This window comes from Sinocyclocheilus rhinocerous, unplaced genomic scaffold, assembly GCF_001515625.1.
Source record: "Sinocyclocheilus rhinocerous isolate Xijiao unplaced genomic scaffold, SAMN03320098_v1.1 scaffold1655, whole genome shotgun sequence".
In the NCBI taxonomy this organism is placed as follows: domain Eukaryota; kingdom Metazoa; phylum Chordata; class Actinopteri; order Cypriniformes; family Cyprinidae; genus Sinocyclocheilus; species Sinocyclocheilus rhinocerous.
The window spans coordinates 1,398,509-1,414,669 of NW_015655597.1; the positions used below are offsets into that span (position 1 = coordinate 1,398,509).

A 16,161-nucleotide genomic window follows, 5' to 3' on the forward strand; every position below is an offset into this window, starting at 1 on the left:
GTCACATGATCCCTCAGAAATCATTCTAATTCATTTCTCATCAATATCAAAGCTGACAACTGCTGCTAAATATGATATTTTTGTGGAGACCATGATTTTTTTCAGCATTTTTTGATGAACAGAAAGTTCAAAAGAATAGCATTTATTTGAAATAGAAATACTTATCAATGTCTTTATCAATTTAATGCATTCTTTTTGGATAAAAGTATTAATTTATTTCAGAAAAAAAATCTTTGTAAAAATCTTACTGACCCCAAACTTTTGAACAGTTGTGTATTTATTCATTGCCGTTTTTAATGAGGTTAGCTAATGTAAATTCACCTCAGTGGTTTCTAAGCGGTTAACAAAGTGCGCATTGTGAGTGCAGAGAAAGTTAATTAAAAATAATGGAATGGACAAGTTTACAGTGGATGTTATAATGATGTATACCACCAAGTTTTATTTCAGTGACAAAAACTGACCCAAATATGGTGGATGTGGTAAAAAAAAAATTTTTTTAAACAAAATATTAACAGATGAATTATGCTGTTTCTACAGTAAACCCATTTAAAAACCCATTGATAACTGAGAAAATGCTAAGTAGTCCTAAGTAGTTTGGAAATGGAATGTTAGGTTTTGGCACATAAGCTAGATACTAATGTTTAGTTTATCTTTCATTCTTTGTAGCACTGGTATCCATTCCTTTACTAAAATGGCTTTTTAAAACAAATGTCCAACCACTGTACCCAACCGAGAAGAGAAAAAAAAAGTTTACTATTCTCTCAAGCCAGTTTACGCCCCATGCCATAAACCTTCCTGTTTTTAATATACAGTTAAATACTGTGCTAACTACACAAATACATGTTTTATATCATGTTATGGCACAGCATGGTGATGGTACTTTCCAGGGGTGAAGAAGATCAGTGTAAAGTGCTTTGCAAAGCTCCTTTTATTTCCAGACTGTATTGTTGTAGGTGGTGTCATTGACACATTCGAGGAGAGAGAGGAATCCCTTTTTGTCTTTAAATCCAGCATAATCCAAACTCCCCACTGATGGCAGATGGAAACTTTCTCTTGACTAGGGGGCTCAGTTTTCCTGACTTGGTGTTTGTTTGTGTGCTTCAGGTTGGCGTGACTGGGCTCAGTCCTGAATGACAATAATGGCCTTTAGGGTTGTCACATGGTGTGAGCTTTGTGTACATGTGGTTTATGTACTTATGTGTTGCTGGGCTTCCTGCTGTTTATATTTCCTGTACCTATGAGAGAACACCGGAGTGCTTTAGAGAAAGAAAAGCTTCAGCAGTACAGTACTGTATTTCTGTTAAAATAAATACAATCAGTTTGTCTCTTTAAAATTAAATATTCATCATGCTTTTAATAAACATTAATTTAATTTACAGTAGTCTTATAAAATCATTAGGCCTGTAGAGTTCACTCACCATAAGCCCCCCTCCTGGCCTAATGGAGGGACTTCTGCCTGCATCTCCCAGCATTCTCAGCAGTGTATCAACAGGGAGTTTTGCTTCACCTCCACGAGTCAAATTCTTAACATGCCTGTGGGAATTATAACGTGACACTGATCATTAACTTGTAAATTAGAGTGATTCTTGTTATGTAACTAGTGATTCAAAATTAATATATTCTTGTCCTGACTCCTGTGGGTAATTAATTATTCAGTGTTCTATACCAGAAGATAATGCAAAATTGTATCATATCTTTGAAATCAGATTTTTAGAAATAGTTCTAGTTTTACAGATGGACAAGTTGGCAAAAACATGCTTAAGTTTTTTAAAAATATTTTTAAGGAGGCACAATATTAATACTGGTCCAATATATATATATATATATATATATTTCTAATGCTCACAGAGGCTGCATTTATTTGATGAAAAATACTGTAAAAACAGTAATATTGTGAAATATAATTACAATAAGAATTAACTGCTATAATGAGTTTTATTTATTATTATTATTATTTTAATGTACCGGTAATTTATTCCTGTGATTTTCAGCAGCCATTACTCCAGTCTTCAGTGTCACGTGATCCTTCAGAAATCATTATTTTTATTATAAAATATCGGAGTATTTCTGTGCCAAAAATCTTATTTCCGGGTTCGTACCTGTTTTTATACAGTCTATGTATGGTTCGTACAAGTTTCGGAGAGTTTCGATCGTGGCTCTTCATGACGTAAACGAGGGTGGAACTCCTTATATGGGCAATTCTCCCGGAACGCGCCAGCGCACGCATCGACCAGAGCAAGAGCATGATGCGCCCATCAATGCGCTTCATCCGGCAGCCCTGCACGGGACTCGCTCGGGAAGAATGTCTCCAAAGAAGTGTGTTTTTGGTTGTAAGGGAAAGATAACTTTGTTCAGCTTCCTAAAGAACCCAGCGTTATGTAAACAGTGGATGCAGTTTGTTTTTCCGGGGCAGCAAAGGAGTTTCACAAAACATTTTATAAACAAGGCCCAGTTCGACGCTGTATTTGCTTTATCGTTTGATAATGAAAGATGGAGCGGCCCCAGCTATAAAAGATCCCGGTCATGACAACTGTGAATGTGAAACTGCATCAAATGTCTGTGTTTTGTTGGCAATCGGAGCTCAAGTGCTCTTCAGTCTTTAGCTCCGCCCACGGCACGCCTCCAGGAGCTCAGCTGTTTCCGGAGAGAATCGTAAAGCTGTATCTTTCTTTTATAAATATGATAAAAGTCTTTTTGGAGATATGAAGGATGCAGTACTACTCTATAGGTACTCAAGATTAACATGAGATTGGGTGAAACTGTGTGTTATGTCCCCTTTAATTTATTTAGAAAAAAAATTTCATATCGGTTATAATAGTAATAGTTATCAACCGGCTTATCAATATCAACCAGAATTTTTACATCGGAGCATGTTTTGTATTTTTTGCTCCACTTAAGCATAAATTAATAATGAAAAATGACTCACCAAAGCCCCATGGCACTCTCCTTAAGCACATGAATGACATCACCACATTTGATGATTACATCATCCATGCCACACTTTAAGTGGTCCACCATTGCTCTATACCTTCCAGGAACCTCGAAGACAACAAACAAACAAGCATAATACAAGATCAAAGTCATCATATAGACTATATAAAACCAAAATCCTTTATTGTTGATGAAGTTTCCCCCGAATAACTGGGAATCTGAGTGATATCTAAAGGTCCAAGCTCACAAGCACTACATCGTCTTCTTCATCAGAGTCTGAAATGTTCGAAAGGTCAGTGGTCCAGTCCTCCAGACCCTCACAGATGTCCACTGAGTGAGATGTCCCTGGCCAGCCTGCAACCCACAACCAGCCGAACCATAATGGCATTCTCCCCGAACGGGTCGTAAATCTTTCATGCATTGCCATTACGTGATTCAATTTCATGCAAATAAATGTGCCACAATTTACATATTGCATATTAAAAATCCCATTTAAAAAACATTATGTTCGATAGCATAGTGAATTTTCCTGCTCCTGTCAACTAGACTAAATGCCAGTGAAAATGGCCTTCACGCGGCCTCTGACTCACTGCGGTGGTTTTGGTGGCGAGGACGTGGAGAAACGATGACTGGGTCTGTCAAAACCGGACTCACACGGCCTGAATCGGCCTCCTCAGAGCTGACGGACGACCCCTGGAGCTTGCTGTGAGGAAGGACATCAAAACAACCTGAGCAGCCAGTGATCTGTGTGGACGTCCAGGGCATGCATACGGACATATGCCTCACACTGACCCACCAACCGAGGAACCGACGAACGGAAACAAGGGCATCAAAGGAACACAGGGCAAAAACACAACAACAACCATCAAACATCGTCACAAACAGGATATTCTGAAACCGGACTGCTGTCAATAGAGTAAAATGGCAAATAAGCTCAATATTAATGATGTGCGTAATTTTCAGGCATTCAATTGAATTTCATTGGGGGAAAAAAAACATTTAATATTAGCGGAGTTGACAGGACATTTGACCCCAATCCTGTTTCATTGAACAACAACATTCAAAGAAATTGTTTTGAAAAAAACCGCAAAGTAGGCCTACTATGTGCTGCAAATGACTTCCCAAATTTAATTATAAATTTCACTGTTATTATTTATTATAAAATTATGCTTGTATCTTTAATACATTATATTAATTTAGGGTGAAGTATATATATATATATATATATTTATTTATTTATAAGTAACATCTGTCACATCATAAATAATCCTAAAAGTTAAAAAATAATCACAGATTTGCATATTAGCCAATTAATTAGCCCATGACTTAAATTAGATTTAAATTAGATTTAAATGTGCAATTAGGATAAAGTGCTGCTTAGACAACAACTTCACTAAATGTTTAAAAACCATAATGTTTGGAAATAGTTGTTTGGAAATAATATTAGACTGTCATTTACTGCATAAAGCATTTTATGTTTGATTCTCCAAAAAGAAACACTCTTGCTTCAAGAGTTTTTTTCATGCCAGAATGGTACCGTGTAGTACTATATGCATCATGCAGATGGGCTCAAAGCATACAGTCTTTATGAATGTGATTTATATAAGGCAACACTGTTCGACAAATTCTGTTGATTTTTGTTCAGATCCTTCCATATGCAAATATAAATGTTATTTTACATCCATACTATAGAAGAGATTGCAAAAAGATTGTGAGGGGTTACGGGAGTACAGTGAGGATCACCTGTCGGCCAAGGGTGGAGATAATGACTGCTCACCATCAGGGTGAGCATCACCTGAGAAAGTGAAACACAGAGTTTGACCTACTAAACACGACAGATTTCATTAAGACATACCAATTCAGAATTCAACACTGATATTAACAGAAATGGAAATGCAATGTAGGAACCTTTGTCAGTCTTTTGCTGATTGTTGAGGATTTTTCTAATCTCAGTGAGCCATGCAGTCTTCACATCTACAGTTGAAGCCTGCAAAATAAAACAATTACAAACTACAAATCAGTTGGGGGCACCATAATTTTTTTCTTGTTTAATATTTTATTTTCTTATATAATATCTACTCACATTTTTATATTTTATTTTATTTATATTTCTAATTTATATCTATAATATAGTTATATATAATGTAATTTTAAATATATATAATTTTATATAATATTTTAGATTTTTCAATATTTTATTTTATTACTATTATTTTTTAATGACAAGTTATATTATTATCATAACAATTTTAGTAAAAAAGTTCAACTGAACCCATCACACTCAAATGTTTTTTTAAACCCTAAAACTGTCTTCTTATCTTCAGTTTTAAATTAGATTTTGAATACCAGATTTTCAATGTGGTTACAATGTGTCTTAAAAATGGCTAATTAGTTCTTCTAAAGTTTTTTTTTTTTTTAAACACTCATTTTTAGTTGTGCAAACAAACTGAAATGTAATGTTCAGGACTTGACATTAACAATCACTGTGAACAAGCGATTTTTGATATATCTCCATCAATGAGGAGCTTTTGAGGAGGTGTTATTAAGTGATGACAGAGGCACTTGTAACCTTGTATGTACTGCATACTGTGGAGTTTTAACCTTGATAAAATGACTCACCTGAACAACATACACCTCTTTTACGTTATACCAAATTTCAAACTTCTTTACATCCCCTTTGACGTTTTCTGTGATACCAACAGCACTCATCTGCAAATGAAACAGAGAGGTCAAAAATCTCACTTGGAAATTCAGTAACACAGTATTTTAATAACCTTGTGGGTTTTTTAACGGCCGATGGAATTTGAGCTAAGCCTAAAACCCCTTTCATGAAAACGTCCATCTCTTTGAGCACACTTAAAATAGAGCTGGAATAAATAAATAGGTGCTTAACTTCAGCATCTGTGCAACACAACATGCTCAAAAATGGCTTTAGTGTATCAAACAGGTCAAAGTTGGCTGGTTAGCTGCATGGTGGATGTCATAATTGCAAAATCTGGCTGCAAAAAGCATCTTTCTACTTTGACAGTCTATTTAAATGACTATTTAAAATGAAAATGACTATTTAAATGGCAAATACGCTGATCTCTCACTCTCTCTCACCATCAGGCAGTGTTTGAAGCTGTAAGAGGCTGTCCGATCACGTGCCTCTCCACTCTCCTCTCTCTTCTTGCAGAAAAGCAGAGCTCTTTCATGAAGGAACAGATGCCTTTGCATTGGTTTAAAGCGAGCCATGTCCTTCATGCGCGTTGGCCCTTTCCTATGGTTGATCCAGACGTTGAAAGACCCCTGCATAAGGACACGGCCCAGGTCACTCAATTCGCCCTAGATACAGAGGACACAGAAGAAAGCAAATGTGGGAATGTAAGTAGCAGCACATTCAAACTTAATGGAAGGCCATTTTTGAGCAAATTTTCATTTTTGGGTGAACTATTCCTTTAATATTCCTCCTCTATCCTTCCTCATTTCTTGGACGCACCTCATAACCAGTGATGGCAATTTGATGCATGGAGTCATTGACAGACTTGAGGAGGTCCAGCATGGCATTTAGCGCCCCTTGCAACTCAGATGCATACTGTGAGTTTGAGCTGTGTTTTAGTAGTTCCTAATCAGAGAGACAGACAGCATTTAGTGTAATAGACATCTGTGGGGAGGGAGGGGGGATTCTATAACAAGCATGGATTTGGTTTGTTCTGGTTAAGCACCTTCAGAAGAAGCTGGTACTTGGTTAAACGTTGAACAGGTTTCAGCAAATATGAGTCCAGACCTAGTTTATGATCCAGCTTCTTTTTGCACTCCTACATAAGAAAGAAGATCAAATTAGCTAAATAAACAATCTAAAACTCATTTAATGAATATAAAATATTACACTTATCCCTATAAATATCTGCTAGTGTTGTTTATTGTAGCCATGTTTATCAGTTGTTAATGTATGGTTGTGTGATATCAAAAAAATATCCACAACAATACCTGGATGAAAGCTGAATCTGAACACTGCCTCCAGAGGGCATCTGAGCGAGGTTTGTTCTGGCAGTAGCGCTCATAGACCTGAAAATTTTCTTTCTGCAAAAACATTCATTACAAGAGAACTCTCAACGGCCATTAAGTATCCAGATAAGTGTTTCCTGTATTACTTTTCTACTCCGTCAGTATACCGAATCTTCAGAACCACAGCAGAATAAATCATATTTGACTGAGCTGTGATTGTGAGTTCACAGTCTAAAACATTAATTTTGATCAATGTTAAAAACAGTTGTGCTGCTTAATATTTTTCTGGAAACCTTGACACATTTTTTCAGGATTCTGATGCACAGGAAGTTAAACAACAGCATTTGCTTGAAATAGAAAATCTTTTGTAACTTTATAAATGTCTTTACATATACAGTATATGTATGACACAGAATGGCTCACCTGTTCCAGAAAGCGCGCTCCCACTCTCTCTGGGGTCTCTAAGAAGCTCTCGAGGTCCTGCAGGAATATCCTGCACAACAAAGACAGGATCAGCATGAATGTGTGTTTATGTGTCCATGTGTGTGGGCATATTTCTCACCTGCTGTGGAATTTATAGATCTCCGGCAGATTTCCAAACAGCTCTTCTTTCTTGTTTCGCAGTACAGATGGCAGTATATTCGAGAGAGATGGGTTGTCCATCTCTGCCCTGTAACCCTGTCACAATATCATAGAGCAGTCATTTTTTAGAACTATTAAATTAGCTCTATTTGTCCACTTTTCATGTTGTGTCCCCAGACCCACCACAGTTTGTTTTGTTTTTTATATGGCAGTCTCCATCAACAGTTGTACAGAAAGCATCACATTACCAGTGGAAAATGTGTATGTAACTACATGACCAGGCTCTTATGCACCGTGCCACTATAAACTATAGTGTGAAAGGAAAGATGTGATTTCAAAATGAGTGCATCCAAAGGTCATCTACAATATTACAGCTGCGCAGCAAATGGGATGAGGGAAAATAAAACACAGACCAATTATTTCAAGGTCATTTGGTCTAGACATTACCAGCAAAACAGACAGCAGCTCATCCACATAGATTCTCTCCGTCTCAATCAGCTCCTTCATTATGTGGCTGCAGAAGCGAGGGATGCATGGGCAATAACAGAGGAGAGAGGGGAAGAAAGATATGAGGACAGAACGGGAAAGAGACTGGTGAGAGACAGACAAAGAGAGGAGGTTGAGAAGAAATTCATGATTCATGAACATACATTTTTATTTTGTCAAGATATTGCATAAATGCTCACCGTTTGTGTTGGTCGGGGTTCTCAACTCCCTCTGGGCTGTAAGACAGACAGCTGCGGTTCTCTTCGTAGTCGTGCATGACCTCTATCTACAAAAACCGGAAAAAAAGTTCCTAAAGCTGTCAGCAACGAGTAGACAAAGTGTACTTTGTATGATTTTGAGATGAACAAGGACGGTCAGCCAAACCTTTTTAGTGCTGGGACCTTTCCGTGAGGCCCTTTTACCAGGAAGTGCAAGATCAAAAGAAAACCTTAAACTGGAGTTCACGTCAAAACCTTTGAAAAAGACATAAAACTTTCAGACAAATGGAGACAGTGTGTTTACCATGTGCAAATGTGGTTGAAATAGATAAACGTACTGTGTTTAGGAGAGAATACAGGGGATCTGCAGCGTGGTGAGTTCTCGGGCCTTGGAGCGACCAGCTGGATGGGTCTGACTTGAATATCAGCCAGTTTCCTCAGACAGGCCTGTCTGCTCTGGATCATTCCCTGCACTGTTGATAGCTTTTCTGTGACATACTCAATCTGAGACTAACAAGAAAGGAACAGTGTGAACTTAAAATAGGTACCTGATCGATAGAGAATGAGTAAGGACATACTGTAGAAAAAGAGGGACATGACATTGTTGCATTCCAGTGTCTGTACTCAGAGAAAAAAAAAAGAATATTGCTTTTTGAGAGCTCAGATATATGGAAGCTCGTTTCTGCCATGCGATTAAAAAAAAAGGTTATTGTGACTAAAATAAAACAATAGATAGGACTTCCGGTTGGCATGTGTGGGGAGTAGCTGCACTTTGCCTGTGCTCCCACAGTTTTCATTTAAAATTTCTTCTCTAGCCCATCAATGATTTTATAACATAGTTAACTGGTTGGTTTACTTTGAAATCTAAAAATGCTAAGAAAGACGAAGTTAAGAAAGACAAAGCACAAGCTAATGGCAGCTTAACGCTGCTGGAAGAACACAGAACGGCCTTGTCTTCAGAATTTAAAGCGGCATTTTCGACCTTGAAGGCGAGGCTAGACACATTACATACAACGGTAAACATATGAACAGTGACTTCTTTCACTTGAAGCAACTGCGGACATGAGCGGCATGAGTGTCGGAGCCCTAGATTCAAAATATGCAACTTTAACTGACGAACACACTAACCTCAAAGCCAAGGTCATGGATCTAGAAGGAAGGAGCCGCAGGAATTCCCACATTCATCATTCATATTCACGAATAGATTTTTTTTATTAGACAACATGCTACTAATCAAGCTGTGAGTATCACAGCATTGTTATTTCGGATCACGCTCATACATCATAAGATCATAAGATACAGTGTAAGATTTTACATAGGGTTTACTATACTAATGCTACACTTGCTAAAATATATCCTTCTGTCATTAATGCATGTAACCGGATCTTATTCATATGTTGTGGGAATACCCTATGTTATTTGATTACTGGACCAAAATATTTAAAACTCTGAAGGAAGCCTTTGACATAGATCTTGATCCAAATCTACTTTTGGCCATTTTCGGCATGGTGGTCCATGCTGATCTTTCAGTGACGGTTCAAAAGGCTATAGCCTTTATTACTTTGTTAGCCAGATGTCTCATCCTTTTAAAATGGAAACATGCCTTACCCCCTACTTTTGATACATGGCTGAAAGAAGTGTTTACTTGCATTAAAAATTAGACTGTCACTCAATGGTCAATTTTTATTTATTTATTTTTACAATTTAACATGCTATTTTTTTTTTATTGTCTAAGATTCTCTGTCTGTTAAGATATTATTATTGGTTTTTGTTTGTTCATTTTTTTTCTATTGTTATTATTGTTTTGTTTTGTTTTTTGGCAAGTTTTTCTTAGGTAGTTGGTTGAGGGAGTTGCTTCCTAGGGTATTAACAGTTCATTGTTGTCGATAGATTTGATGTTCAGTGCAGAAAATCCAATAAAATAAATTTTAAGTAATGAAACAATAGATAGAAAATAATGTGGATAGCATAGCTCAGATAATTCAGTCTTGGAAGAAATGTTCGAGTTCACTCTGAAATCTCTGGCTTGCAGAATTTGGAAATCTGAGCACAGTTTTGACACAGGTATGCAATTGTGTGGTTATTTTCTCTGGGGGGAAAAAATAAGAGAAGCATTTATTTGCCTTCTATTTAATCTGCTTGCTATAGAGATAATAAAGGAATAGTTCATCCAAAAATGAAAATTCAGGTGTGTCAGTACCTGCAACTGTGGAGTGAGTATTGCTTCAAACTCCAGACTGAGAATGTCTGGGTTAGACCGCAGCACTGAGGGAGCTGTCTCCATCAGTTTCTCAATGTCCTGCAGGGCTGCCTGCGCCCCCTCTTTTGACTGAAACTTATCCAGCAGCTGGTTTGCCAGCAGATAGGCCCCCTCATCACACCAACGCACAGTCTGCCCATACACAGATATGCAGAGTCTGTATGTGCTTTGCATAAAGTAGATAAATTACATATTTCTTGCATTTGCATCGTTATTACCTCCTCCAACCGCAACAGCAGGTCTCGTATGCGCGTGAGAGATGCCCGTTTGGCACGAAGAGCTGTAGTGAGAGTGTCAGAGTGATGCCTCAATTCATTGCAGCGCTGAACTATTAGGGCAAGAGCGTAGTGATGACTCGCTGCCAACTGGTGCCCATGTAGAATAATAATCTGAGCACGGCCCATTTCTTCCTGCAAGAACAACAGAGTGCTCTCAGCTTTTAATCAGCGTATCAGTTAAAAAGACTGGTCAAAAGATCTGTTACCTTATTAGCATCAACTTCAACATCAATCAATATTTGTGGTGTGCTCAAAAAGGCATGTTTACTAGTAAAAAAAGAGAATATTTAAATCTTTAACATATTAAACCTCTGCTGTGGTTTCCAGCATGTCGAGGTCTTTGAGCAGCTGCTCTGTCTGGGCCACTGTTGTCCCCACAGATGCAATGGCTTTCTCCTGCACACTGAGTTTCTCCAGAATGGCTTCCGTCTATGCACAGACCAAAACCAAATAATTATGTTCACTGATGCATTTAAGATAAATGTTTTATTAGTGCATTAATTCACACACAAAAATAATAATATAGCAGACTTGTCATTGGTATAATTACAAAATAAGTTTTTTCCATAGCTATTAAATTGTTTGTAATAAATGTTTTATATACAGAGTAATCATCAGTCGAAGGCATAGTAATGAACATAACACTTAAAAAGCCATAGCAACTTAAATCTGTGAATCTTTTTTTATTCTGTTCATTTACAAGAACAATCCGAATGAACTTTCCAATGCTGCATATGGGTGGACCATTTAAGACGAACCGATTCCCTAAAATAAATCATACTTTCCAATGCTGCATATGAGAAAATGGACCGTTTAAGACAAACAATTTCACTAGAATGATTGGATTTCCCAGTGTTGCATATGAACCGTTTAGGTCAAATTGATTCAGTAAAATGTCTCGCATTTTCCAATGCTACGCATGACAGAGATGAGGACCCTTGAATAACGAATTGATTCACTTGAATGAATCAGACTTACACATGAGAGTGAATTAATTGTTTAGGATGAACCGATGCACTAGAATGAATCAGACTTTCCAATGATGCATACGAAAAAGTGGACCGCAGAATGACGCAGGGTTTTCAACGCTTCATATGATAGAGGACGACCAAATTACTAAAATAAATCTGACTTTGTAGCGCTACCTTAAATAAGAGCGAGAGAGCCGAGAGCATTTTTGCTTTAGCTGGCGGTAGCGAACTTGTGCGTAGTAGCATGCGCAGTACAATGACATCCAAAACAGCAATGTTGCACTGTATCGCTAATTGTTGGGGAAAAGTAGCTTGTTACTAGAAAGCTGGAAAAGCAGTGTTTTTCTAGTCTGTACCTCGTGGAAGCTCATCTCGTATTGGAGCAGTTGAAGGTATTGTTGGAGCTTGAGGTGGTGCTTCTCAAAAAAGCCATCAAAAGCCATTTCCATGTCCCGTAACTGTGCCACGAGTCTGCAAGAAATAAATGGAACATGATGGGTCTTTTTTTCCACACACAGAGCCTCCCTAGAATATAATGTTGATTGTGATGGACAAATTTTTGCAGAAAGATGCATTGTGACCTAGTGGAAGTTAAATTGACATCAACCAATCCAACATTGGAGGATAAAATATAAAAGAGGGAATAAATACAGCATGATTTTGAATACCTGACATAATACATAAATACTCCTTAGAGAGTTATTCAGCTACCCGAAAGAGCTGATGACAATGATTTACTGTGCTTATTCTGCTGGTGAATAATAGCCTACGTACCTCTGCACTCTTTCTTTGTCTTGGCTGATGTCTCTGTCTTCTGCTACAGCACCTTCCACAGCTTTTGAGGCCTCAAGGTTTGAGAGAAGCTGGCGTCCTTCTCTCATAACTGACCTAATGTCATCCTATAATAGTTTTCAAACCATGTGTCTAATTCAAACTTCACTTAGATTTTTATATATAAGCATTCATGCATTTTTACAGTATTACAGCCTTTTTTATGTGTGAACAACTTGGGATGCTTTTATATTATTTTAGTTTAGTAATTTGTTGTGAAAATCATCCTACCAGTCATTGTGTTTTATATTTAATAGATTTTCCAAAATTCTGAGACCACATTGAAAGTATGGGATTCAAAATCGAATTTAAACCTGGGAATAAATTTTAAGATTAAAAAATTAATTATGCCATATAAATTATGACAACATTATGCCATAAAATGTTATATTGTTTTTTTCTATTAAAAAAGCTATGCTGATAATGTAATGCATTAGGTAAAATTATATTAAATTAGGAAAAATGTCAGCCCCCACTGTTTATGTGCATAATACATACACAACTACAGAATCATCACCACACCTTCATCTGCCTGTATTTCTCAGTGTGTGATCTGAGTAGGTACTCAATGCCACTGGCTTCATCAGGTAGCTCCATCTCAGACAGCTCTGTGCCGAATGTCTGCAGTAACTGAGCAATCTCCTTCACAGTCACTGCAAAACTCTCTATGGCCTGGAGGGGGCAGCACAGACAAAAATATGCATTACTCGGCATTTACTGCAATTGTAGGTCAAAGCATGCTTATCTAAAATCAGATTTGTATGAAATTAGATTTGCATATCACAAATAATGAATACGAAGTAAACAGATATAATTCAGTAACTGATTTGTTTCTCTTATCTTATTAAACAGTGACGCATACAATGTGATTTTGTGATTTAATTTCATTTTGTGAAGCATATAATGCCTTTTTTTGTTACAGTATAAATGTCTTGTTGGTTCCCTGAATGAAATCAATGTGCCGCTACAGTGCGCAACAGAATGCTTACCGTTTGCAGAACTATCCAGTCACTATGGCATTCCTCCAGCGTACCACCAAACTCAGTGCTCAGTTGATTTTCATCAATGAATCGAAGCAGGTCTGTCAGGGAGCTCAGCATTACCATCTGAATAAGGCGAAAAGAAGCAGGGAATTAATTAAGCACAGTCTATTTAATAAAATTAAGTTCAATAAGATTAAGAGCTCATTCGTTAAGCAGACTAACTTTGTAAATGTGAAATGTCCATTTAAAGGAATAGTGCATGAAAAAATTAAAATTTGCTCACACTCAGACCATACAGACCAGTCCATCAATTAATGTCTTGTGAAGTGAAAAACTGCATGTTTGCAAGAAATAAATTCACCAAGGCGTTTAACCTTAAACTGTCGCTTCTGGCCAAAATCCATTGTTCCATCCATTTTTTTGAATCAGCTGTTTGGAGTCTCATTCTGACAGCACCCACTTACTGCAGAGGATCCAATGATGAGCAAGTGATGAAAATGATAAAATCCTTCAAATCTCTTCCAATTACGAATCAAACTCATTTCCATCTTGGATGGCCTGAAGGCGAGTAAATTGTCAGCAAAGTTTAATTTTTGGGTGAACTATTCCTTTAATGAATTCCTTGTTATCGATAAATAAATATTGAAAGAAATAGATATAAAATATCACATTTTGTCTCACATAATCAGTGGGTATTAAAATAAATGACTCAATATTATACAATTTGATGTTTGTTCACGTATATGCATCTAATGACTATATCATAAAGAACCTATTGTTTTTGTACCACAGAGGAATCTCATCAGCTCTTACTGGCATCTTGAGCGCAAAGTCGTCCTGACTGAAGCGGAAACCGAGGTCTGTTCCAGTGGTCTGCAGGTGGGTTTTGGGTCTCAGCACTAGAACTAAGTGCAAATGTCCAGGGAATGACATCTGAAGATGAGATATGATATTTCAGTACATGGACACATTCAACTCATATCCAATCACATAATTCAGGATGATTTAAAGAGTAATAATATAATAACAATTTAATCATAAACTGTGGGTGGCTGCTTGTTTATCACCCTCCCACTTCTAATGTGTTCACAGATGTAGAAATCTAGGTCAGACACCCACCTATTTCCATAAATGCGCATATTTAAATTATAATTAAGCTAACAGATTAAAAGACGAGCAGAACTCAAATTATATTTAAAATGTGTTTTTAGCCTTTAAAATACTAAAATGTGAAGCTAACACCTCTTGTAACACCTTTCCTGCTGATTCAAGCAGGAAATTCAATCTAACTAGCAACTACTATGCACTTTTTCAGACCCTTAAAGACAATCAATGTCCATGGAAATCCAAGGCTGACTCTAACTGCTAATGCTGACAAGTCAGTGTAAGCTGTCTGTCTTCTCCCTTTTTGATTGACTTGTGATCAGTAAACCTCATCAGAGACACTCACTTTTGCTGCCATAATCAGTAGTCCTGTAGTTTACTTCATCATCAGGGGTTAAAATACACCCTTATGGTGCATATGTGTAATGACTAGCAATAAAACACAGATGCACAGCCAAAAGAAGTATAAAGTCTATTATTATTGCGTTAGTCATAATCCATACACGGATTTTCAAACGAAGTGGTCAGGTGTTTCAAAAACCGATCATTGCACATGCCTGTAATCAAATGTAAAATGCAACACTGCTGACTGCAATAATTATCCCTGTCCTAACTAATAGTTATTATTACAAACGCGTGCGTTTATAGTCTTGTTTATAGTTTCTCATTAATCAAAAGCAAACCAGACTCCCGCCCAGCGTCCGCAGTAGCATTTGTCAGTTCTGCAGCATAAACCCGGTCCAAAACAGAGAAGAATCCATCTTACCGCAGCCCTCTGGATCCGGGGCAGTCCCCTGAGTGGATTAGCCTCCGCCATCGTTTCTAATTTGCCCTTTTCGTGGGGATGTAGACCCACTTCTTAGCCTCACAACTTCCCTCCATCCATGACTTTGTCTGCGGGACTGTGAGCAGCAGCAGCAGCAGCAGCAGCAGCGAGCAACCGCAGAGCGGATGCTGCAGTGCCGAGTCCCGACGACACCTTGGCCGCACTTATCTGCTCATTACTGTCACACCTATAATTACATGGCACTCTAACGCAGAACAAAATGTATGTACGAAACCACAGTTTTGTGTAATTTGCTCGAATCAGACCTGATTGGATTAAACGGAAAGCGTTACATTGTAGGGAGGACGTTAATTATAAAATCCAGCACCATGGACAGAGGTCGATACACACTCGGGCAGTAAACGGCCATATACCTATTTCCCACCTCGCACTACATCACCTCACTCACTCACATCACATCTAAAAAAAAAAAAAAAAGTAGGCTATACAAAAAATATACCTGAAATGTGATATAAAATGATAAATTATGAATACAGTGTGTATGTGTGTGTGTGTATGTTTGATTAGAACGTTCAGCGCGTCATATCTGCTAAATTCAAATCTGCATTCTCTGGCTGGCTCTGAGCCATAGACAGACGCGTTTGTACAGCACTGCGCATTAACCAATCACACACGATGCTGTTGAGCTTATGAATGCAATGACCAATCAGAGGTGTTCAGATGAGTCATTGCTAAAATGCAGG

General features: G+C 37.6%; 1 protein-coding gene across 2 annotated transcripts; it reads right to left on the bottom strand.

Moving 5' to 3' along the window:
- Nucleotides 1–216: 216 nt before the first annotated feature.
- LOC107718749 (proto-oncogene DBL-like) lies at nt 217–15,871 on the bottom strand. Of its 2 annotated transcripts, none has more exons than XM_016525973.1 (27): nt 15,398–15,871; nt 14,341–14,460; nt 13,534–13,650; nt 13,067–13,216; nt 12,488–12,612; nt 12,070–12,184; nt 11,052–11,171; nt 10,683–10,874; nt 10,405–10,596; nt 8,543–8,714; nt 8,371–8,459; nt 8,187–8,272; nt 7,948–8,014; nt 7,481–7,596; nt 7,342–7,411; nt 6,901–6,993; nt 6,636–6,728; nt 6,410–6,535; nt 6,034–6,255; nt 5,551–5,640; nt 4,840–4,918; nt 4,675–4,726; nt 3,522–3,634; nt 3,179–3,285; nt 2,927–3,039; nt 1,419–1,533; nt 217–1,235 (listed from the first exon to the last, which is right to left on the bottom strand). In XM_016525973.1, exons 1-27 carry the CDS (start codon nt 15,446–15,448, stop codon nt 1,221–1,223), a joined length of 3,000 nt encoding a protein of 999 aa, XP_016381459.1. In that variant the 5' UTR covers nt 15,449–15,871; the 3' UTR covers nt 217–1,220. The 2 variants fall into 2 exon arrangements, with proteins under 2 accessions (XP_016381459.1, XP_016381458.1); XM_016525972.1 differs by having other exon boundaries at nt 3,522–3,718.
- Nucleotides 15,872–16,161: the final 290 nt, after the last annotated feature.